The following is a 25,759-nucleotide window of genomic DNA, read 5'->3' as shown; positions in this document are numbered from 1 at the left end:
TCACGTCCAGTCCTGTTGCACTGATTTCAAGTTCACTGCTACCAAGTTAAGCGCTCACATTGTTTCATCCGTGGGACTTCCCTGGTGGTCCACCGGCTAAGACTTCGTTCCCAATGCAGGGGGCCTGGGTTCAGTCCCTGCTTAGGGAACTAGATCCCATCTGCTGCAAGTAAGAACTGCAATTAAAGATGCTGCATGGCAGAGTGAAGACTGAAGCTCCCAAGTGCTGCAAATAAGACCCGGCGCAGCAAATAAATATTTTTTAAAAATTTTGTCTAAAAAATAAAATCATTTCATCCATAATGTAGATTTATTCCTGGGGAGACACTGTCCTCTAGCTCAGTAAGTATCCCCTGAGATGACATCGTGTCACGGCAGAGTTCAATGACTGATGTCCATTTATTTTCTAAAATGTCAAGGATGGCCCCCCAAAAGTACATATTCTACATTCATACTGTTTAGTAAGGCAGGAAAGTGGATACTGTTATTTTTATTCATGAAGGATAGCTAAATCAAGAAAGTATTGGTACTCAAAAGAGGAAGTTCCAGTTCTGGAAGTTTCCTTATGTGCAGCAGATATAAGCGTTCTGACTTCAGCTTGTGGCCTCACCCTGGTCACGGGCTGCCTCATCCACATCCTCCGGGGAGCACAGCATTTTGCCGGGGCCCTCCGCTCCTTCAGCCTCATGGCCTGTGGGATGACAGGCATTTTGTAGGTCTTCTTACAACAGCCCAGTCCTGCTCCCCCACCCACAGACTGCCCACCAGAGAACAGCAGAAAGGTAGACAGTGAGGCTAGGGGTCAGGGTGAACAGAGCAGCAAAGAGGTCCTAGTATGTGGGGCAGGCACTAGGGAAGAATTAGGAAAGGAAGTGACACTGGCTGAGCACTTGTGTCAGGCCCCAGGCTATGAGTGTCACAAGAACCCTCTGAGAAAGATGATGATTATGGGGCTGTAACAGGTTTCGTCATCTCCATCTCACAGATGAGGCAACTGAGGTCCCAAAGAGTAACTCTCCCAAGGCTATTCCGCTAATAAATAGCAGTGGCAGGATTCAGACCCAAGACTCTCTGTCTCCAGGGCCCAGAAAAAGTGCTGGGTACACGGAAAGCACACTCTGCTCCTGACGGCTGAGAGGCTGCAACACGTATGTCAGAAAAGGGGCAGAACACTCACACCCCAACCAGGCCACTTCCGGTCACCCCCACGGGAAGCTGTGCACTTATCTCAGGTGGGATCCAGGCCCAGACCCTTCAGCTCATTATCACGGGAGGTCAGGCTCACACTCTCCCAGCTCTCCCCGAGGTGTTGCCCAGCCAGTTGCCTTTCCTCCTTCCCCAGAGTCATACCTTCTTGTTCCAGTCACTACCCCAAACGGATGGGGAGGTCCCCTGACCACACATGGTGGGCTCCCTGTGAGGGTAGGTCCCTAGAGGCAAGCTGGTCTTGCCAGTACCGCCCACACCAGAGTGAGAGTTCCTCCCTGAACTCCATCTCACTCCCAGTTGTCCCTCAGCCAGCAGCAGGCCGCGCCAGGATTAAACAAGAGCCAGCAGGGGTCAGCTCTCACCCTTCCCTTCCTTGCCTTCTGACCACGTACTCTTACTTGGCTGGATGTGGATCTTGAGGAGACCATGATGAACATAAACATTTAGGGAAGTATTTGGGTGAAAACCCCTAACATGCAGGCATACAGAGGTTATTACCGTTTCAGATCTGCAGGCAGCCCTCTCCCAAGAAGGCCACCTTCACATCCTTTGCTTTTCCCAGCATGTTCACTCCTGGCCCCTTCCGCCTCACCTCAGGCTCAGAGATGTGCAACTCGGCAGGGGCAGCAGGGGCCTTGTTTTCCCACTCATGGAGTGGGGCAGATCACATGTGCTCTGAGCCCCGTGGCTTTCTCACCCGGATTTGGAAGGGGTACCTCCAAAAAAGCCCATCACACTTTTCCCAAATGTGGGGGCTGAGGGATACGACAGCCACAGCAGCTCCAGGTGGAGGATACTTCTGTATAACCCTATATTTCTCGGCAACCCCATCAAAGGCTTGGTGGGGCCTGCGGAGCTCAGAGAAAGTGGCCCAGTGACTGGCCTCTGCCTTGGAAATTGGCTTCTGGAAAGTTAGTTACATTTTCCTATGGTTTCCAGGGGAGAATGCAAAGTAACTCTGCAACAAGAGTTTGGCTTCAAAGTGAAATATGCAGCAAAAAATGTAATGTATTAAGAAACAACACTATTACTCTGAAAATAAAACAGCAGGACAGTTGCTAAAGTTTCCTAAGGGGCCCAGTTTTCCTGAAGGTGGTTACCACATAGTTACTATCAGTAACCAACACCCCCACCCCCAAACCACAGGCAGGCACACGCACGCGCACGCACACACGCACGCACACGCACACACACACACACCATCCCCACTGGGGATTAAATACAGACCAGATCTGCCTGGATGACTTACCCAGAGGGGCGGATTCTGGAATCTGGTCTGAAAACCGAAAGCTGGGGAAGAGCAGGGCCAGTTCCCGACGGGCGTCTTCTGAATCCCAGCTTCCATGGACTGCATTAAAGGGCATTTCCGTGCCATACTGAGCCCGGAGACTAGCAGTATCCAAAATGTACAAGAAAGAACAGTCTCATTTGAAAAGAATGTTTTGATCTCTGGCAACGTAGCCACTAGCTACCCATCAACAGGCAGCATTTCTGTGACGTGGCCTTCTCGGCTGGAAATGCCAGGAACAGCATCAAGGGTGATGGTAACCAGCGGTGTTCTGACCTTGTTTCATTTGTGCAGCAACCCTGTGAGGGAGACTAGGGAGACCATCATGACCCCCAGTTTAAATGTGCATGAGTCAGGACTTCCCTGGTGGTCCACTGATGATGAACCCGCCTTGCAATGCAGGGGGTGTGGGTTTGACCCCTGATTTTGGAACTAAGATCCCACACGCCATGGAGTCACTAAACCCATGTGCCGCAACTCAAGAGCCCATGTGCCACAACTACTGAAGCCTTTGTGCTCCGGAGCCTACGTGTGGCAACTAAGACCTGATGCAGCCAAATAAACATTTTTAAAAGGGGGTAAATATGCATGAGTCATGGTGTGAGCCCAGGAGCTGTCATTTTGTAGTCGTTACTACTGGGGGCTAGGCAAGCACCCTGCTGAGGACTTGATACAAATTGGCATAGTTAATCCCTCAAGATTCCCTAAAATAATACTAATACTGCTAAGATTTCCTTTATCTCAAACAGTGTTCCAAGTTCCCTCTTTCTCTCTCTCAATCTGAGGCAGGTCCTTTCCCATTGCAGTTCCCATTTTCCAGATGAGGATATTAAGACAGACGGATTAAAGCACAGATGACCCAAGACCACACAGTTAGCAAGAGGAAGAAGAGAGATTCTAACCACAGCACTCTAACAGCCTCCCAAGATAGGTGCTCACAACCCCATTTTATTGATGAGAGAACTGAGGCTCAGAAAACCTAAGATCTGAACTCTGGGCTCTTTCATCAGCCCCGGCTGCCTCAAACATGAGTGTTCCCAGCTCCCTACAACTATAAAGTACAACTGCAGTTAGTCTCTTGCTAATGTCTGTCTTGTTGGCGGGGCCTCTCTCAGCTTCAAAGGCAAGACAGTGGATTTGGCAGTGGTGGCGTCAGGGTAAACATTCACACGAGGCCAGGGAGCCGACCAAAGCAGCCTAGTGCTGTGTGCAGAACAGGGTGCTCAGACTCTAGGGGACCTCAGGACACCTTGGGTATGGAGTAGGGGATGAGAGGTGGGGGGGCTGAGTCCACACTGCTGATTCTTAGGCCCCACTCAGAGTCTCTGACTCAGCAGGCCTGGGTGTAGCCCTGGAATCTGTACTTCCTGGGTCAGGGTTTCAGATGGCTCTGGGACCACAAACCCTCTGCTACAGACAGAACAGTGAGGACTGGACGCACAGCAGCCTTCAGAAAGAGGGGAAGAGGCAGCAAGAAGGCAACCTCTGAAGGGCTGGGATGGGATCAGAGGGAGAGGATGTCAGGGTCTCCTCAAATACATAACAAAGGGCAGGGACTCCTCAGCATATAACAGAGGGAGCTTCGTGGCCATCAGAGTGCCTTCTGTGTTACCCACAATTCTGGGCTGAAGCCCTAGCAGGGCTCTCAGCTTCCTCGGATGCAGGTGTTGAGATGCATGAAGGACCATTGCTGGTGACATTACCTGTCAGGCTGCTCCCTCCTTGCCACATGAGGGTCACAGGGCCCCATGAGGGTTCGCCAGGCAGTGACCACGTCGTCGGTGCCCTCAGTCCTGGTGAGGATCAGGAGGTGGCTTGGTCCACTGCACATGTGATGTACCAGCTTCTCAAATGTGTCCTAGCACAGGGAGGGAAGGGAGCGGATTAGGCCAGGGGCCCCAGGGGCCCACCCCACCCACAGGATGGGAGAGGGCCCACGAGCTGCCTCACCACCAGCCAGCATGCCCTGGAAGATCCCAGGAAGGGGAAGTGGTACCCAAAGACACAGAGAACCCAAATATAAGTTAAAGGCAGGAAGATGAAGCTCTGAAATGACATGCTGGGGTTGAGCATGAAATTATAAGAAGTTAGACAGCATTTAGAAGACCACCACATACATGGAAACCAGGGGATACAGCTGAGCATCTCGCAACCTTTCCTCCTTCTTCAAGTAGCAGCACTCAAGCTTCCTTTGGGGAGCAGCCCTTCCCCATTTCACTCAGTCCTAGTCGGGCCGACAACCACAATGCCTATCCACCCCTCCCCACACACCCTCCACACCTGAGAGGTGGGGCCCAGGCTAGGAGACCCTGTCTCCCAGGTGGATGAGTCAGAAGCAGAAACAGATGAAAAGTGGTTGAATCTATCCGCCAACAGGGGCACCTGAAGTGACTCCCTGTGAAGTTTTGTTTCAGAAATCCATACCCCTGCCTTGGTTCTTCTTGTCCCCACACCTTCTCCTGCAACTTCTTCAGCCTTCTTTCTCCAGTGCTGGGAGTCACAGAGAATCCCCCCAATAAATTCCTTACTTCATTACTTAAGTTAGAGTCAAACTCTAGTCGTTGGGAGCATACCAAGCAACATCTCCCTGACACAGCCTGTAATCATTATGCTGAGAGTAAATCCATGGCCCACTTGCTGTTCACAATCTTGTTCTTCATAAAAGTCTAGTTTCTCCCAAACTAATATCAATTTGAAACATAATATTGGAGGAGGAGAAAGAAATGAAAGCATGTTGGATAAGTCGAAACTGGAAAACCGACCTCTCCAGCTCTGTGTTGGTAGAAAAGTCGCATTTCTGCTTCTGTCATGGTTCTCTCTTCATTCGTTAAAATGTCAAACCCAGCTTCCTGGATCTGTAGGAGATATACACACATATATACGGTAAAGAGCCAGGCATCCTGGAATGTGAAGTCCTGTGGGCCTTAGAAAGCACCACTATGAACAAAGCTAGTGGAGGTGATGGAATTCCAGTCGAGCTATTTCAAATCCTAAAAGATGATTCTGTGAAAGTGCTGCACTCAATATGCCAGCAAATTTGGAAAACTCAGCAGTGGCCACAGGACTGGAAAAGGTCAGTTTTCGTTCCAATCCCAAAGAAAGGCAAGGCCAAAGAGTGTTCAAACTACCACACAATTGCACTCATCTCACACGCTAGCAAAGTAATGCTCAAAATTCTCCAAGTCAGGCTTCAACAATACATGAACCATGAACTTCCAGAAGTTCAAGCTGGATTTAGAAAAGGCAGAGGAACCAGAGATCAAATTGCCAACATCCACTGGATCATTGAAAAAGCAAGAGAGTTCCCAAAAAAAATCTACTTCTGCTTTACTGATTATGCCAAAACCTTTGAATCACAGCAAACTGTGGAAAATTCTTCAAGAGATGGGAATACCAGACCACCTGACCTGCCTCCTGAGAAATCCGTATGCAGGTCAAGAAGCAACAGTCAGAACTGGACATGGAACAACAGACTGGTTCCAAACCGGAAAAGGAGTACATCAAGGTTGTATATTGTCACCCTGCTTATTTAACTTACATGCAGAGTGCTAAGTCACTTCAGTCGTGTCCGACTCTGTGCGACCCCATAGACGGCAGCCCACCAGGCTCCCCCGTCCCTGGGATTCTCCAGGCAAGAACACTGGAGTGGGTTGCCGTTTCCTTCTCCAATGCATGAAAGTGAAAAGTGAAAGTGAAGTCGCTCAGTCGTGTCCGACCCTCGGCGACCCCATGGACTGCAGCCTTTCAGGCTCCTCCATCCATGGGATTTTCCAGGCAAGAGTACTGGAGTGGGGTGCCTGTGAAATGCCAGCCTGGATGAAGCACAAGCTGGAATCAAGATTGCCAGGAGAAATATCAATAACCTCAGATATGCAGATGACACCACCGTTATGGCAGAAAGCGAAGAAGAACTAAAGAACCCCTTGATGAAAGTGAAAGAGGAGAGTGAAAAAGTTGGCTTAAAACTCAACATTCAGAAAACTAAGATCATGGCATCCGATCCCATCACTTCATGGCAAATAGATGGGGAAACAATGGAAACAGTGACAGACCTTATTTTGGGGGGCTCCAAAATCACTGCAGATGGTGACTGCAGCCATGAAATTAAAAGACGCTTGCTCCTTGGAAGAAAAGCTATGATCAACCTAGACAGCATATTAAAAAGCAGAGACATTACTTTGCCAACAAAGGTCCATATAGTCAAAGCTATTGTTTTCCCAGTAGTGATGTGGAGAGTTGGACTATAAAGAAAGCTGAGTGCCAAAGAATTGATGCTTTTGAAGTGTGATATTGGAGAAGACTCTTGAGAGTCCCTTGGACTGCAAGGAGATCAAACCAGTCAATCCTAAAGAAAATCAGTCCTGAATATTTATTGGAAGGTCTGATGCTGAAGCTGAAACTCCAGTACTTTGGCCACCTGATGTGAAGAACTGACTCATGTGAAAAGAACCTGATGGTGGGAAAGATTGAAAGCAGGAGGAGAAGGGGACGACGGAGGATGAGATGGTTGTATGGCATCACTGACTCAATGGACATGAGTTTGAGCAAGGTTTGGGAGTTGGTAATGGACACGGAAGCCTGGCATGCTACCGTCCATGGGGTTGAAAAGAGTTGGACATGACTGAACGACTGAACTGAACTGAAAGCAAGCACGAATTCACATTTCAATGTGTTGAAAGTAAAAGGTGATGGAAAAACAACATTAAAAGCAGTGGAGACCTTCATTCTCGTCATATCTGACCTGATTCAATTTAAAAATTGTAATTTAGGACTTTCCTGGTGTTTAAGAAATCCACCTGCCAATGCACGGATATGAGTTCGATCCCTGGTCTGGGAGGATCCCACATGGCACAGGGCAACCAAACCCGCGCACCACAAGTACTGAGCCTGTGCTCCACAACAAGAGAAGCCACCCCAGTGAGAAACCCAGGCACGGAAACAAAGAATAGCCCCCACGTGCCGCAACTAGAGAAAAGCCCTCACACAGCAACAGAGACCCAGTACAGCCAAAAACAAAGAAAGAAATATTGTGACTTCCTTCATTGGAATTTTAATTAAACTCCTTAGATGCCTCTTCCCCCTAGGACACTGCTACACTATGCCCCAGCCCTGTTTTTCCAGCAGAGAAGACACAAGTACAGTCTGTAAGGGAAATGTTGTCTCTCTTGCTGCTGGGCTAGGTCTTTCCATCATGTCTGACTCTGTGCGACCCCATGAACTGTAGCCCACCAGGCTCCTCTGTCCATGGGGATTCTCCAGGCAAGAATAATGGAGTGGGTTGCCATGCCCTCCTCCAGGGGATCTTCCCAACTCAGAAGTCTCCTGTTGTCTCTCTTACCTTCATGATAATCTCATCTGTCTTCCCATGGACCACCGCGTCTGGTTTAATGATGGCCAAGGTGCAGGCCTTCTCTGATGACACTGCAACAAGCCGGGGATGTTGCTGTCAGACCCTGGACTCGCAGGAGGCTCTCAGGATGCTCTCCACAGGGACTGTGCAGCTCCACACAGCCCCCGCCTCCCTCCCCCAGCCTCTTGGCTGAGCTTCTGCTGACCTGGACTCTAGTGAATGCAGGAGTCTTGCTCCAGACCCCACCCCCAGCCTGGCTGCAAGGGACACGAACTGGGAGGGAGAGTGTGGGGAAGGAGGAGAGGATGGGAGGTGGAGAGGGAAATCAAATAGACTCAGGAGCAAAACCCAGAAACAACCAAGTCAGCCTGGAGAGGGGACAGAGCTGGAACAGAGGCGAAGCAGGCCACGACCCTCTCGTCCCTTCCTGTGCAACACCCCCCCCTCTCCCCCTGCAATGATTCTTGGTCTCTAACTGCAACCTACTGTATTCTCCTCTCGGTGTGTCTTTCTGACTTTCTAGCATGTGGTCAGTGGTAGCTGCCCCAGGCCCCAAGTCTGCTCAGGGCTGGCACGTTCTACCAGACTCCTCTGTCTCTGTCCCATTCTCCTGAGAATCAGCCGCTTTGTTGTTTGGAGCCCAGGCACCAGTCAGAGCTCACTGGCCAGGCTACTGGGAGGCTATGTCCACAGGTCAAGCAGCTGTGGTGATGAGGGAGATGCCGCATGGCCTCTGTCCACTGCTCAGGCCCACAGACGCCTCGGGGGAACCCACATCTGTACACAAACCCATCCCTGTCGGATTCCCATTTGTATGGACTTGGCCTTGGTGAGCTCTGCACGCTGTCCACAGACTATATCCCCCATGGCCTATTTTCTCTTTTCAGCTTTCACATCAGTTGTGTTGACTCTGAAAATCTAAAAAATATGGGCTGAAAAAGAAGTGTTGATCATGTTAAGCAGCCAATCGGTTCATCCTTCCATAAGCACTATTTCTAATATCCTATGAATCCTTGGACTTTAAATCCCCTTATGAATTGACCAATTAAAGAGACCACACAGAGGTATAAGGTGAGAAGAGAAGAGGCCAGAGCAGGAGCCCAAGAACTCCAGTCTGAAGAGAGAGCAAAAGAAAAGAAGCTGAGGAAGGGGAGGCTATGGACAGGCCAGAGAAAATAAGAAGAAAATGAGAAAGGTTGAGATGTCTCAGACATCAGACGAGAAGAGGGGTACTTTTGTTTTTGTGGGGTTTTTATGCAGACCGTTTTTAAAGTCTTTGCTGAATTTGTTACAATATTGCTTCAGTTTTGGGGCCACAAGGAATGTGGGATCTCAGGGCTTCCCAGGTGACACGTGGTAAAGAACACACCTGCCAGCACAGGAGACATAAGAGATGTGGGTTCAACCCCTGGGTTCGGAAGATTCCCTGGAGGAGGCAGCCCTCTCCACTATTCTTGCCTGAAGAGTCTCCTGGACAGAGGAGCCTGGCGAGCTACAATCCATAAGCTCACAACGATTTGGACATGACTGAAGTGACTTAGCACATGGGGCATCTTAGTTCCCCAACCAGGGATTGAACCCATCCCCCTTGCACTGGAAGGTGAAATCTTAACTACTGGACCACCAGGGAAGTCTCAAGAAGAGGGTTTTGAGTAGGAAGACGCTATGGACGGCAGCCACGCCTGCAGCAGGACACCATAGGCTCTGACTGGCAACTGCCTGCTGGATTTGGCCCCAAGAAGGTCACTGGGGCCCTGGGAGGAACAGGTGGGCAGAGACAGAGGAGAGGGCGGCCCAAGGAGTGCAGACCAGGAAGCCGAGCTGGGAGAGCGGAAGGCTAAGGGCAGGGCAGGCGCTGTGTAGTTTCCTAAGTGGAGAGACTGGATTTAGGAGAAAATAATGGGGAAGAGAAGAAGAGATAATCCGTAAACGAGACAACAAATGTTTCCTGCAGAAGCCAAATCGCTGACTTCTCTTTCATACTTGAAGTTTCTTGCTCTCCTAAACTGCACCACATCCCTTATTAGAATCTATCTCAGACAGTCCTCTTCATCCACACATAAATAGCAGTTTTTCTCGTTCCGGCAGTAATCAGAACTTCCTCCTCTCTCTTGCTTGGTCCCTGAGCCACATCCTGGTTTCCTCTGGTGTCTCAGGGACCATCAGGAGCCACCTTGCCAGCAACAACTTCCCTAACTTTTAGCTTCTCTTCCCACTGTCAGGTCAAGATGTTCACATATTGAAGCCTCAGGAAGAACAGTGGTGCTCAGGAGTGTAAAATCCATGAGTTGATACTTGAGGACTAAGAGGAAGAGGGTACAGGGCTATGGGGAGGGAAGGGGTTCAGTACAGCTGACTTTCTCACACTTGAGAAAAATGGTTAAAGAAACTCAAGTTCTTAACTCAAATAAGGACTAAGGAAACCCCAGCACCTCATCACTTTACCTTATTAGTGTCATCCCCCCCCCTCAGTTTATTAAGAAAGCCTTTCCTGATGCTCAGTAATTGTCATGAAAGTCACACTTGTTATAGTTGAACATGATCAGAAAGACACTCAAGATGCAATTAAAGCACAGGAGGGAGATTAACACAGTATGTTTGAAGTCAGGTGATTGGAGATGAAATGTTTTATGGGTTATTTTCCCAGAGTTCAGATTATTCAATAAACTTACTACTCATATATTTTCTAAGAAACACACCAAGTCCGAGTCTGCACTGCCTTTTGCTTGCTTGTTGGTTCTGTACTCACCCAGGTCCTCATCATCACCATCATTCTTTTCATGAGAAAAGCATTCATCTTCATCAGAAAGAGCTTCATCTTTAATCTAGTACAAAGTGGTCACAGACAGAAAGTAGACAGCTGATTAAAATTCCACAAAGACCTTCAACAACCAACGGAAGCCAAGAAAGTAAAGGTTCCAAATGCAGAGCAAAAGAAAAGGGTCAAGATTATCAGTCTAGGAAACTTTTCAAGGTCCGTTTGAGTAACTGGATGGTGGTAGAGGGTGAGAGCAATTAAATCCATGCTGATCTTAAGGTTTAGAGCCTGCCTGTTTCCATGAGCATCAAATAGAAACTAAGGAAGAATAAAGATGAAATAGAGAGTTGACAAGCAGACAAACAAAGAACTGAAATACAAACATTTAGAAAGCAACCGGCTACACTGCGTGGGGAAGTAGTAAAGATAGATCATTTATCTGTAGAGGAGGCACAAGTGCTTTCTTTCTTGGGGAAAATTTGCCGGTTTTCTGGGGGAAAATATATGATTTGATTCCAATCCATTCTATGAGAACAGAGCTTTGCTCTTTGGAATTGAGTGTGAAGACTTGAACACTGGATACTGCACAACGTTGAGGCTCCTGTGGCAGCTGCTCAGAGCACCAGGAAATACTTCTTTCTAACTAAGGGGTGTCAGTTTTCAAAGGCTGCCAATTCTTTATGAAAAACTCACAGTCCATGTTATTCTGAAAATACTGTACCTAAATCACAACTAGTGCTTACTGATCCTATTTCTCAAAGTAATGACCCCTTTCTAGTTAAAGAAATGAACCCCCTGGGGTCACAAATAAAACCCAGGAATGAGAGGGAAGGGCAGGTCACCAGGAGAGATGTTCCCCTGAGGCTGACTCCTCCAACCCACTCCTGGACCCATAACTTCATTTTCATTTCTGAATTCGCTGTCAGGGTTACAGAAGCCCCTGTTGGGAAATAAAGTGGGGATGAGCGAGAAATAGATGAGACACTAAAGTGTTCTGGATGAAGAAGATGACTTCCTCAAAGACTTCCTAGTGGGCTTTGCACATCCCCTGAGCAGGTGGGCATTTACTGAAGCTTTCCAGGGATAGGGAGGACACTGGCGGGGCAGGGGAGGGACCTGCTGGCCTGGCCACTTACCACCCTCCGTTCTCTGCCTTCAGCCAACACCCTCTTTTCTGCCTCCAACTGCTCGCGGATGGTTTTCTCCAGCAGTGGGGCATTCGCTCCTCTCACCACTGCCACCAGCTCTCCTCCCTGGAACACAGCACAGAGGTCCCTCAGATCACATGACAGCAACCTCTTTCAAGAGCTAGCGAGTGTCCAAGGGCTTTGGGGGTGTGCCCAAGGTCAAGATCCATGGACCCCACACCCATGGCCTCCAGTCACTTCTCTGCCCCCTACCCATGCTCCCCTCCCTTCAAAACTTCCTTCAGGGCAGCGGGGAGTAAGGTGGGAGAGGACCAGGGCCATAGGTTGTGAGTCACTAAGTGTGGCCTCTCTGTGGCTCCTTCATCCAACAAGTATCAGCTGAGCACTTACTATGCCCAACACCAAGACAGAGGCATAGAACATAAACCCGAAACATGGAAAGACACAGACATCACCCTCAGTGACTTGGGTGTGGAGTGGGGAGGGAGACGGTGGTGTCAGAGAAACAACTACAATAGGATAAGGCCATTGCATTCATAAGGGTGCTTGGGATCTGGGGCAAGAGTCAAATCCCAACTCCATCTGGGGTGATCAGGGAGAACCTCACAGTGGAGGTGCTGTTTGCAGGGAACTGGAGCTTCCCATCTTTGATTCTTCAGAAGTCTCCATGCCTGTCACTCACAGACCATCACATATACTGGGTCCTCCTTCTGTGTCCATCCCACCCTCGGGGACCACCACTGCATGACGATGGTGACAAGCTGCCACATGCCCCCACATGGCCGTTATAACTGATGCTTTAATCTGCATGCTCCAGGGTCAGGCAAGCAAACCACTGCGGTAATGATGCCTTTTCTGCCACTGAGCTCTGATGCCATGTGGCTGGGGGCATGTCCATCTCAGCATCTCCCGCTCCCCATCCCCCCGACCAGGTTCCATCGAATAACTTCAATCTCCCTCCTGAAGGCCAAAGCTCAAATGATGTTTCACCAGAAGCTTCCAACTTGTGAGACTTGCTGCCGAGGGCAGGAGCCTGAAGGTTTCCAAGCTAAACAACCCTGGCCCTGGTGAGCAGACCCGTTTCCCTGACTGTGTGACGGAGCACTGCACTGAGTCAGGAGGAGAAAATCAACCCGTTGTCTTCAGGGCCTGGCAGGTGACCTAAAGCCAGGAGCCAGATGTGAGATGGTAGACCCTCAGGGGCCAGGAGCCCCACGTGGATGTCGCAGCTGAAGGCAGCCGGGCAGTTTTGCAAATGCTAAACCACTGGTTGTCATGCATCGACCTTCTCATTTCCAACTTTATGTCAGCATATCTTCACATTTAATGATGAAGCAAAGGTAAATACAGGAGCGTTCATGTTGTGGAGCATTCATGTTCCCTCTGTGGAGCACAGTGGGACTCGCCAAACCCTGTGCCGGGAGTGAGACTTGGGTCAAGAGTGCTCACAGCTAGAAGGCGCACAGGCGTCCGAGGGGATCGTCCTCTGTCCCAAGTCCAGCCCTCAGGAGGCCTGCAGCCCAGAGTGACTCCTCAGGGTTCTGCCCGCGAGTAGTGCCGTGATTGAGGGCATTGGTCCTCGGCCAAACAATAAAGTCAGGAGAAGCCAGCACCTCTTGCTGGGAATAGTGTGGGCTCTTGGTGAGAGGTGTCCTTCTGAACCCTCAGGGGTGCAGCTGTGGGACCATCCCCGACTGTAAAGGTACTCACGGCATAAAACAGAAAGGTTGGCTCACACCTCCCTCGGTATCTTTCGAGCACATCAAGACAGTCTGCCTCTGCCTAAAGGAGACAGATGGTCAGCAAGGTGATGGGAGAGCCGCGTGGGACACACATCTCACACACGCATCTCACACACACACACACAGCCTTCATCCCCCCCGTCACATACCACATACACACACATAGATACCACAAACACACATACCCCCCATCCCACACAGCACACACACACCACACACCTTCACACACCACACACACACACACCTCATCCCCATACCACATACTCTCACACCACACTCACCACATAGACTTCATATACACACATACCCCTCATCCCACACAACACACACATACCACCCCTCCACATACCACACACACCACACACCCTCACATACCACACACACACACCCCTCATCCCCACATCACATACATACACACACACACACCACACTTACCACACACAGACATCACAAACACATATACCCCTCTTCCCACACAACACACACACACCACACACCCTCATATACCACACACACACACATCACACTTACCACACACAGACATCACACACATACCCCTCATCCCACACAACACACACACACCCCCCAAATACCACACACACTACACACCCTCACATACCACACACACACACACCTCACCCCCATACCACATACACACACACAGACACCACAAATACACATACCCCTCATCCCACACAACACACATACACCACACACCCTCACATCCCACACACACCACATCCTCACATACCACACACACACACATACCTCATCCCCATACTACATACACACACACAGACACCACAAACACACATACCCCTCATCCCACACAACACACATACACCACACACCCTCACATCCCACACACACCACATCCTCACATACCACACACACACATATCACATCCCCATACTACATACACACACACACCACACTCACCATGCACAGACATTACACACACATACCCCTTATCCCCATACCACATACACACACACACCTACACCTCATCCCCACACCACATACCACATACACACACACAACACTCTCACCACACAGACATCACATACACACATACTCCTCAACTCACAAAACACACACACATACCACATCCCCCTACATACGACACACACACACTTCATCCCCATTCCACACACACACACACACTACACCACACCACACCCCCAATACTACACACCATATACCACCTACACACACAGCACATACATACATTACACGTAACACATACACCACACCACACGCACTACATACACATAACACACCACACACATGCACACACATACATTATATACCCACACACAATTACACACTACACCACACACAATACACATAACACACATATCACATCACACACACACATTACACATAAGTCACATACTATACTACACAGATTACACATAACACACACCATACACACATATCACACACACCACATCACACATATACATTACACATAACACACTACTACATAACATTACTACACAACACACATATGTTACACATAACACACCACACACATCACACACATCCATTACACATCTCACTCACACACACACACACGCACACACACACACACGAGTGATGCCCTCCCCAGGTGGAGCCCTGGCTTTTCTCTCTCATGCTGCTCCTTCTAATGTCTTTTCATCTGAACCTTAACAAGTGTCCTGTCAGCATATGGGTAAAAAGTGTTGCCAGTGTAGTGTTTTGAGGAATAAAATAAGGAGGGAATGACAGCTGCTCCTCCGGATCAAGGGAGCTCCTCCGCTACCATCCCACGTCTGCTCCTAGTGGCTGGGACACAGGAGGGTGCTTGAGCTCTGCCTCCAGGTTGGATAAAGCCCACCATCAGGCCCCTCCTGCGCTCCTCCACCAAAGCCTCACCACAGGCTCCCCAGAGCGGGGCAAGCCCCGGAAGCCCAGCTTCTCCAGAGTTATCGCGAGGGAGCGTCGCTCCCGTGTTTACTGGCTGAGCCTCACCCCTTGCAGCTCATCCCGCGTCTCCTACGCGCGTCTCCGGAAGTGATTCCCATCTCCATCCAAGGACCCAAGGAAACTTTTGCTGAAAGTCCTCTTTAAGGAGCAAGGATAGAGATCTTAAACCCTGTGCTCTGGAAGTGAGACTCCAGGCTTCACAGTGTCCAGGAGACAAGAAAGCGGAGCACTGGCCTCAGAGTGGCCAAGTAGTCCCTGCTCCAGCATCAGGGGTGGCCAAGCCCACCAGGACTGTGAGAGGCGGGAAGGCAGGAAACCTCCTCGCCCGAGAAACTGGCATCAGCAGAAACTCCACAACGAATACTCTCTCCATGATCTGCAAAAGGCCCCTCAGGCTTCCTGTTCCTGTTTTTCAATGTTTAAGTTTTTTTGCAACCGTTGTTCGACATTCTGCTGAGAGAGGATCTTACTGATGCAAAATGCAGAAGGTCCGGGCCGACCTCCACCCTCATCTTCTGGAAGAGGCTCACCACGGGCTTGCAGGGGCCACACCAGCCTTGGTAGACGTCAACAACTGCGGGGAACCAAGAAACCGGAGCGCCCGGCCACGTCAGGCAAAATTGATACCAGCGCATTCCCACCCACTCCGATGGCCATCTTTATTTGCTGTGGTGCTTTAGCGGTTCAGTCGTTAAGTCATGTCCAACTCCTGTGACCTCATGGACTGTAGCCCTCCAGGCTCTTCTGTCTATGAGATTTCCCAGGCAAGAATAATGGAGTGGGTTGCCATTTCCTTCTCCAGGGTATATTCCCAACCTAGGGACTGAACACAGATCTCTTACATTGCGGACAGATTCTTTACCAACTGAGCTACAAGGGAAGCCCCATTTGCTGGTTAAAAGGATGTATTCTCCCAGCAGAGCAGGAGCGAGAGTGGAAACAGCGTTCCCTTATGAACTCAGTGTTCCAAATTCTAAACTCAATGAAGTGAGTAGAGTGAAAATCACTTACTTAACATGCATCCTTTACCACAAGGAATTTTCAGGCCTAGCACAGAGAGGCCCTCTGTAACTATTTGAATTAGACTGAAAGTATCCCTTCTGAGAGGAATAGTAGGTGACCTGTCAGCATACAATCAACTCTTAGCTACTAAATACAGCATTAACCTTTCCTCCTGACAAGTTAAAAGCCACTTGCTTTGGGTAAAGGGGGATTTTACCTACTCTATCAAATCAACATTGTTCTCCCAGAAAGTGAACCTAAGAGAGACCTAGGTGGAAACTGGGGTGCCTGTTTCTGCCTTGGTCCTGGTCTCTGGAGTGTGGCAGGAACTGGATATGAAGGACCCGCTTGTCTGACGGCACTAGACCTCGAGGCCTGCGAGAAGCTAAGCAACAAAGCCAACACGTGTGCAGCGGACACACACAGGACCCACCCAGCCCAGTCAGACACTGCATGTAAGTGCTAGATGGTGACATCCTGATGGTCACATTTTAGAGAAAGGATGTCTTCATGAAGACCTCAGCAGTCAGGGTTCATGCCTGATCCACACAGCAGGGCATTTCTGTTCAGCAGCAGGCGTGCTTGGTCATGGGGAGGGAGTGTGGACACTGCTTACAAACTCTCAGCTCTGCCAGTTTTAATAGCAAGCAATTTGTGATTTTACTTTTTGAAGGTTCATATTTCAATTTTCACATCATATGAGAACATTTATTAATAAAGCATGGTATAGAATATCTTTTCCCCCCTTTTTTGGCTGTGCCATATGGCTTCAGTTCAGTTCAGTCGCTCAGTCGTGTCCGACTCTTTGCGACCCCATGAATCGCAGCACGCCAGGCCTCCCTGTCTGTCACCAACTCCCGGAGTTCATTCAGATTCACATCCATCGAGTCAGTGATCCCATCCAGCCATCTCATCCTCTGTTGTCCCCTTCTCTTCCTGCCCCCAATCCTTCCCAGCATCAAAGTCTTTTCCAATAAGTCAACTCTTCACATGAGGTGGCCAAAGTACTGGAGTTTCAGCTTTAGCATCATTCCTTCTAAAGAAATCCCAGGGCTGATCTCCTTCAGAATGGACTGGTATGGCTTACGGGATCTTAATTCCCTGACCAGAGGTTGAACCCAGGTCCTTGGCAGTGAAAGCACCAAGTTCTAGCCACTGGACTGCCAAGGAATTCCCTAAATTATCATGACTGAAGTTAGCATAGACTCTGGCAGCACTAACACTGTACCGTAGGAGTTGGGAAGAGGTTACCCAGTGGAGGGGTGACTTGCATTGGACACTGTGGAAATGCCAGGCTTGGATGGGCAGAGAGGGAGCCCATGATGGGAAGCATGATAGGGGTGTACAGGGGCCACTGGGGTTGGGCTGTGGGAAGTGGTGACAGAGACCACTGGACAAGCAAGGAATGTGGGTTTGAGGAGCTCCATCCTGATTTACTAGGCAATGAGGACTCACAGTAAGTTTTTAGAAAAGAGAGTTAATATTTACTAAGCCATCTGCACTTGGCTTTTCTCTCAAAAAAATCCAGCAACATAGGTATTTTTATCCTACCGTAGAATTAGAAATGAAATAACCAACCCAAGGTAAAACAAAATAAAAATTCTCAAGGAGTAGAACCAAGTTTTGGACTGAGGTTTGTCTGATGCCATAGTTCATGCTTTTTCAATGACTCTAGGAATGAAGATGCACAAATTCAAGAGTATAAGTCAGTTCGGCCAAGCTACATAGTTTTACAGAGATAGAATCAGACTGGGTTTGGGAGGGATCGAGAAGCCAGACACAGGGGTGGCAGTGTCAAGGGAGGGATGGAAGGAATGGAAGAATCCCTGAGACTTTGAAAAGGAAGTGGAAAGACTGGGGGGAGGGGGGTGACAGTCCTGCGGGTGTGAGGAATACCCACCATTGAGCCCAGCAGAGGAAAAGAACCGAGTGAAGGCAGGGAGAGAGCGTTTGGGGAGGGAGGGAGGGAAGTGCACTAGCTTCCAGATATGCTCATTTCCCGTAGCAACCAGAGAGTCTAAGCCAAATAGTCCCAAAGGCAGTTAGACATCAGCAGGGGCAAGAGAGAGGGATTTGGTCCTTAGCATCCAGGCAGAGGATGAAGCTCTGGGCTTCCTTAAGGACAACAGCTTCACAGTTGAGCAATTTCAGTAGACCCCCAGTAATGGGAGAGAAAGGCATTTGGGTCATACTGGGAAAAAGTCCTGGGAGACTCAGATGACCCTGTATCCAAGCCCACCAAGGAGAACAGGTTCAAGCTCTGGCAGATTAAAAAACAAAACAAAACAAAACAAAACTGGGACACAGTTAGCTACCAATCTGTATGCAGGATTTCCATTGATAGGTCAGCCCAGTCATTTGTACCAACTTCCCATCTCCTCTCACACTCCCTGGCTCTCCGAAGAGTGGTGGGGACAAAGGCACACTTGCCATGGTTAAGGGGGAGAAGGGACTGGGGACTGGGGAGACACTATATGAAGAGATCGAATGGCAGGAAGCAGAGAAGGGAGGGAAGAAATGGCAGAGAAGTGAAAAGGGAGGTGTGTGTGTGTGTGTGTGTGTGTGTGTGTGTGTGTGTGTGTGCAAACCTGAATAGACTTCTGCATGTTTGAAGGCAGATGGAAGAGAGCCAACCAGAGTTCCAAGATGGTGGTTGACTTTGGGCACAAATCTCTGCTGGCTCTAGAAAGATTCATGTCTTCCTGAGACTGCCTGATGAACGAGGCAGATGAGCCCCTGCTGCCTTCAGTCTGCATGATTTCCTCATGTCGCGCTTAGCGCTGGGCTCAACAATTCCACGCTCCATAGATGGCAGCTATGATCACATAGGGTGCCTGGAACATGGCAAATCCTCAAAACACGATGAGTTTGTGGTTTTCTTACTTATGAGTAGTAAGAAATTCACTTTCTTATGAGTTTTTATTAAAGATATAAAAGTTTTATCCAGGAGCCGTGTTCTGATTGCACAGACAAACAGTATGGACAAAATAGTTAAGAACTGGCACCATCAACAAAGCTTTGTAGCCCCTCAAGTAATAGAGAGTGGCCAGACTCACATTCCATCCTGGATCAACGCAACCGCATTCATTAAGTACCCACTCAGCCCAGGCCTGGACATGTGTGCTCCAGGTAGAGATGAAAAGACATTGGCCCTGTGTCTAGAGGCTGGGTGCAGGCATGGAATCCCCAGCCACACAGGGGCCACACAAGGCTGGCTGTTTGCTGGAAGGCTGAGACAGAGTCCATCCCAGATGCCCTAGAGACACCAGGTGGAGGTGACCACACATAGGTTCAGTAAAGTTTTCATTCAAGGAGGCTGCTTTAGAGCTGCCTGAGAAGGAGAAAGATTTCTACAGTCTGTTGGGGGACCATGATACTCCAGGTAGTAGGAACAACATGGATATGAGTGAGGAAGTGGGGAAACTATTGGCATGTGCTGGAAACAGGCTGGAGGCCAGGACACACCCCAGAGTACAGTGAGTGACAAGGCTGCAGAGACAAATTGAGTCTTGAGAGAGGGCTGGGGGAGGGGGTTTGAGTGCTAAAGTCATGGTGTGGGGGGCAGCGAAGGAGAGAGATGAGAGCAGATACAAGTTGACAGAGCAGGTGCATTGATAGAAAGAACTAACCAGACACAAAAATAGAGCCCTTCTAGAAGAAAAGAAGTGGAGAAAGAAAGAGTGGGGAGCAGCTGTGATGGGCACCCTCTAAGATGCCATCAGTGGGCCCTGTCTCCCAGGATTCACACCTTTGTGTGGGCCTCTGCCCTTGAGTGCAGGCTCGACCCAGAGCTTCTCACAAACAAACAGGGCAAACGTGATGGGATGTTACTTTTGAGATTAGGTTACACGAAGACTGTGACTTTCACCTCTCTTGCGTACTTGCTCGCTCTCTTTTTCTCTCTCCCTGAACCCTGCTTTGGGTGGAGGGGCTGGGGGGAAGAAGCTACCATGTTGTGAGTAGCCTTATGGAGAAATTGATGGCAAGAAACGGATGTCTCTGGCCAACAGCCAGTAAGGACCTATATCCTGCCAATGGTCACAGGAATGGACTTGGAAATGACCTTTGAAGATCTGCCAAAGCCACATGACCAAGTTTGGAAGTAAGTTAAACTCTAAGTTGAGCCTTGACATTCTTGGTCTGACTCCTTAGCTGCAGCCTGGTGAGAGACCCCAAGCCAAAGGCACCCATCTAAGCAACCCCTGGATTCTGGGTCCACAGAAACTGTGGGATAATAAATGTTGAGTGCTATAGACTGCTAAGTTTTAGGGTAAATTGTTACTCAGCGATAGATATTGATACAAGGAGGGTAGGGGACCAGGAGGCTGTGCTGTTTCCTAGTGACTGTGCAGCCCGTGGTTCCACTCTCTTGAGCTACCTGGCTCTCAGTCCAGCCCTCGAGTTCCAAGAGATCATCTGTTCCTTTCAATACCTTCCCCTTTTGTGCCTCAAGTAATTTTAACACCAAATATGCCCTGAGCATGACAATCAGCTCTAAAACAAGGGAACCCTGCTATCCGGCAGTACTGACTAGTTTCCTGAATTGGACTAACAGATGTTGAAACCAGATATGTACATACACACAAAAGAATTACCTTCTTCTTTATTTATGAAACTCAAGGTTATAGGGAAATGATACTCTTTGCAGGTTTTCCCTCCATGGTTCAATATGCCATTTAGGAATTTTGAAAAGAATGGGTCTAAAAAATCATCTTAAATTACCAATTAGTCCTTTGGAGCAGAGCATTTCCTCCCAAAGTTCTTGGGTGCTGACGTTGACCTAGCATCAGAGAGGAACAGACGCTATATTACTGTGGGTGCCCATGGGGAAGCAATTTGGTGCGTTTGCTTTAGGTTACCTACTAATATCTATCAGTCAGGTCTCTCTCTTCTCTCTCCATCTCTTTCTCAGTGAAATACCGACAAATACAGCTCAAGCTGCCCTCTTTGCCCAGTCTTCTTTTCTCCTCTCTCTCCTGCCTCCAACCCCAAGAATAACCACTATCCTAAGAAAAATCTCATTTTAAAAACTGTTGGGACTTCCTTGGTGGTCCAGTAGTTAAGAATCCGCCTTCCACTGCAGGAGACATGGCTTTGATCCCTGGTCAGGAAACTAAGATCCCACATGCTTCAGAGCAATTAAGCCCAGGCAGCCCATGTGGGGCAACCGCTGAGACGGTGCACGCTAGAGCCCATGCTGTGAACTGGACAAGCCTCCCACGGGCAGCAACTAGAGAAGAGCCTGCATGCCACAATGAAGACCCAGTGCAGCCAAAAATTTTAAAAAAAATTTTTTAAATTAAGAAATCATTTTTACTTGTTACTTTGCCAAAACTATATATAAAATTGTTTTGTGTACATAAATAGTATCATATTGAAGATCTCCGTTTGCAATTTGTGTTTTTACTCAACACTAAATTTTGACATTTATCTGAATTTATGTACAAGGAGGTATTCATTTGTTTTTGCTTTTTTTGTCTTTTTATACATTTATGGAGGTATGAATTATACATAGTGAGACATACAGAACTGAACTGTTACACATGAGTGAGTTTTAACAAATGCATGTACCCAGGTAACCACACTTCTCTCACAATACAGAACATTCCAGCTCCCCAGAAAGTTCCCCCTGGTCTCCTCCCACTCACTCCCTACTCCTCTCCCCAGGTAAACACTAACCTGCTTTCTGTCATAACAAATTAATTTTACTGATTCTAAAACTTCATATAAATGAAACAGTACAGCGTGTCTTGTTTTGTGCTGGTCTCTTTTGCTCAGCGGATTTGGGGTGTTCATCTGTGTGATTGTATCTCAATAGTTTGTTCACTTTTATTCCTGAGCACGTTCCATTGTATGACAACGTCACTTTCTGTTTGATAGATGATTTGGGGCTCTTATGAATAAAGACTTAGGAACATTCTTGTTAAATCTTTTGCGTTCAGCCTTTCATTTGTCTTCAGTAAGTAAATACCTAGGAGTTATATTGCTTGGATATTGGGTCAACTGAGGAACCCTAAATAGTCTCACCTAGGGAGAGGACAGGGTTCCTGGTTGGTAGACTCTAGAACACTGTTTTCAAGGAGTTGACCAGGTAGAGAAGCAATGCTTACACAGAGGCCTCAGTGCATAGCGACCCCCCACCCCCTGCCTCAGCAGATGGGCGCACTTCCTTTGAGCACCACAATGAACTCAGAGCTCTGGGGAATATGCATGAAAAAAATTGATAACAAATGTTATTACTCTACAAAGGGAATATCAGACACAGACACATGAAGAGACAATCATATGGAGCAAAATGCTTAGAGCCACAAGCCTGGACATATCTACAGGAGTCTCATCACCACAGCTCTGCCAGGTATGTATCATCCCTCCTGTTTACACAAAGAACAAGGAGGCTCAGAGAGGTTGAGGCTTATTGTGTTGTTCACAGCAATAAATGATAGGACCAGATGCTTAGAATTGATTTACAGACACAGAAAAAGTCTCATAACTCTAAAGTACTAAAATCTCAGTGCTGGAAAGGCCCTTAGGGATAATTCACCCAACATGCTTCTTCGACAGATGGGTGAGCTCTAGCCCAGAGCAGTTATGTGATTTATCCAAAGTCCCAGAAGAGTCAAGAACTGCGTTAAATCTTTGACTTCCAGACCAAAACTCTTCCCTTCTCTGCCCATCCAGCCCCCCTGCATACTATCCTTAGCCTGACACTGCCTTCTTCTTTTTAAGAAGCACATGCAAATTCACATGTAAAGTGCTGATGCCACAGAGAACAATAAAGGAGAAATCAGATGCCTGGAGACCACTGCCCATCTACTGAAAGGTGCCTAGAGCCTGACCATGAAAAGTTTTAAAGTTTACTTTAAAAGGCATCCACGTTACATTATGATAATAAAGACTTCCATTCCCACATCCATCCCCTTCCATGCCTGCATTTTTTTTTTCTTAACCATCGCTTTAGAATCAACCACTACTTATTGGGCCAGGGCCAGGACAATAGGTAGTCATTGTCTTATTAATTCCCTTGTCACAGGTGCAAACAAAGTAAAGCACTCTATAAGGAAAGTATAGCGCATAAAATATCAAAACATTCTTTGAATAAGCAAATGATTTCAAGAAAGCAGTGATGGGAGAAGTGGGTCTTCAGAAAGGGCACAGTTACAGACATATGCCCAGACTCTAAGAACTTATATTCTCTCAGCAAGTCATAATTATATACCTCAACAAAATATATGTCAGATTGAATTATACTGATTCCTATTTTCTTGCTATTTTTTGTTTTATTTTAATTCATGTTTCAGGTTCACGGTTGCATAAGCATTATAAAGATAAGCAGCTTTTATCTAAGTTTATGATTATACATTTATATTTGCATGCATGCTGCTGCTGCTAAGTTGCTTCAGTCATGTCCGACTCTGTGCAATCCTAGGGACTGTAGCCCTCCAGGCTCCTCTGTCCATGGGATTCTCCAGGCAAGAATACTGGAGTGGGTTGCCATGCCCTCCTCATGTTTATATTTACGTGCACACACAAAAAGTTGTCATCATTAGAGGTCAAGATAAGCTTTTATTCCTTTAAGGCAGAAGGGTACAATATTCAAATTTGCGAACATTGTTATATGCCACATTTTAATAGTATATTTTAATTTTAACTTTTTGCTCACACTGTGCAGCTTATGAGATCTTAGTTTCCACACCAGGGATAGAACCCTTACCCCCTGCAATGGAAGCGCAGAGTCTTGACCACTGGACCACCAGGGAAGTCATTTTTATACTGCACTTCCCATTCCAGACCATCCTCCCCCACCCCTTCTCCATTCCACCCCAATCAAGTGCTGGAAGCCAAGTTCGCCTTGAGACTTACCTGCAGGGCAACTTCCTTTTTCTTGCTGCCCATGGCTCTACAAAGAAGACAGAAGCTCTGTTACTGAGGGTTCAGGCCATTCTGGCCGCAGCCTCACGACAAAACATTGAGTAGATCTGCAAGCCTAGAGCCTCCTTCAGATAAGGCGCCCCCCTCCCCAACCCCACTCCTTCAAGTTAATTATGAATGGCAGCAAATAAACGCAGTGATCCAAAGTGAACACCCCACGGAGAAAGCTGAGCTTAAGCCCGAGGGCTCTTGGCTCGCCAGAAGGTTTTCTGTGGACATGCCGAGTCCCTTCCCCGCCGGGAGCTGGCGGAGGGGTGCGCGCGGAGGCCCTAGTAGGGGCGCCGGGCCACGCAGCCCATCAGGCCCTGGAAGCCTGCCAAGGCATTTGGACGGAAAAAGCCTGCAGAACCCTGCCATCCCTACTGTTCCCATTTATTCCTGGGAAACTGAGCCCCTGCAAACAGGTACCGGGTCCTCAACCTGCAGCGAGAGTTTCCAACACAGTTTGCGGCGACCCAGCCACGGTCGTCATGGCAACACTGCGCGGGCGGGGTGGGGGGGTACTAAGGCGGCCAAGAAATGAACCCGAGTACACATAAGCCACGCCCACTCTGGGCTAGCGCTAAGGCAGGAGGGTGTCCCGCCTCTTGCTGTGAGGACTGGACGGTAGAAACCCTCATTGGCTGAAGAGTTTGTCCTCTCTGGGTCTTTTGCACCCACCAAGCACAGATCTGGTGCATCATGTACTGTAGAGCTGCACCCTCCATTCCTGCATCCCTTCTGTCCCACCAGGCCTGGCATGCAGCTTTTCTATTGCTACTGAATACATACTGGGCAGGGGTGGCTCCCAGGTTTTGACAGATCTGAAGAGGTTTCCTTCAGGATAAAGAATACAAAATTACAAATTCAAAATGAAGTATGAAAGTCAAGTGGAGAAAATAGAAGCAATTATAAACATGGTGTGAATGATCTACATCAATTAAAAGAAATTGCCAGGAGGTAAAAAAAAAAACAAGGCCCAATTATATGTTGTCTTCAAGAAATCCACTTTAAATATAAAGCACAGGTTTAAAAGCGTTTTTTTTTTTTTTTTAACTTGTTTTTAAAGACAGAAGTAAAAGGGTGGAGAAACTATGGCATGCTACAGTAATCAAAAGAAAGCTGGAGTCACTATACTAATTTCAGGCAAAGCAGATTTCAGAGCAAGGAAATTTATCAGGGATAAAGAGAAGATATTATATAATGCTAAAGGGATCAATTCTCTGAAGACATAAGAATACTTGTATATGCACCTAACAGCAAAGCATCCAAATACCTGAGGCAAAAACTGACTAAACTGCAAAGAAAAAATAAATAAACCCAAATTGAAGGCTTCCCTTATAGCTCAGTTGGTAAAGAATCCGCTTCAATGCAGGAGAGCCGGGTTTAATTCCTGGCTTGGGA

The 25,759-nt window shown here is 48.1% G+C and overlaps 1 protein-coding gene across 6 annotated transcripts; it reads right to left on the bottom strand.

Moving 5' to 3' along the window:
* Positions 1 to 291: 291 nt before the first annotated feature.
* Positions 292 to 24,825, bottom strand: NME9 (NME/NM23 family member 9). Of its 6 annotated transcripts, none has more exons than XM_012102655.5 (12): positions 24,785 to 24,825; positions 24,308 to 24,344; positions 21,170 to 21,227; positions 15,916 to 16,019; positions 13,464 to 13,535; positions 11,742 to 11,858; positions 10,597 to 10,672; positions 7,836 to 7,918; positions 5,260 to 5,352; positions 4,201 to 4,355; positions 2,459 to 2,598; positions 292 to 691 (listed from the first exon to the last, which is right to left on the bottom strand). In XM_012102655.5, the coding sequence occupies exons 2-12, from the start codon at positions 24,338 to 24,340 to the stop codon at positions 594 to 596; spliced, it is 1,029 nt and encodes a 342-aa protein (XP_011958045.2). In that variant the 5' UTR covers positions 24,341 to 24,344; positions 24,785 to 24,825; the 3' UTR covers positions 292 to 593. The 6 variants fall into 6 exon arrangements, with proteins under 6 accessions (XP_011958045.2, XP_042092504.1, XP_011958062.1 ...); XM_042236570.2 differs by having other exon boundaries at positions 24,797 to 24,825; XM_012102672.5 differs by lacking the exon at positions 21,170 to 21,227.
* Between the last annotated feature and the right edge of the window lie 934 nt (positions 24,826 to 25,759).

This window comes from Ovis aries, chromosome 1 (genome assembly GCF_016772045.2).
Source record: "Ovis aries strain OAR_USU_Benz2616 breed Rambouillet chromosome 1, ARS-UI_Ramb_v3.0, whole genome shotgun sequence".
NCBI classification, from domain to species: Eukaryota; Metazoa; Chordata; class Mammalia; order Artiodactyla; family Bovidae; genus Ovis; species Ovis aries.
This window is presented reverse-complemented; position numbering and strand designations above follow the sequence as displayed.

Bases quoted from the DNA above. Each gene is read 5' to 3' on its own strand.
- NME9 (XM_012102655.5), bottom strand. From the start codon at position 24,340: ATGGGCAGCAAGAAAAAGGAAGTTGCCCTGCAG. The intron at 16,020-21,169 runs GTAATTTAAGAT...GGTTCCCCGCAG, and splicing joins CTGCTCCAAAGGACTAATTG to TTGTTGACGTCTACCAAGGC. The intron at 10,673-11,741 runs GTAAGTGGCCAG...ACTTTGTACTAG, and splicing joins AAGGCAGAGAACGGAGGGTG to ATTAAAGATGAAGCTCTTTC.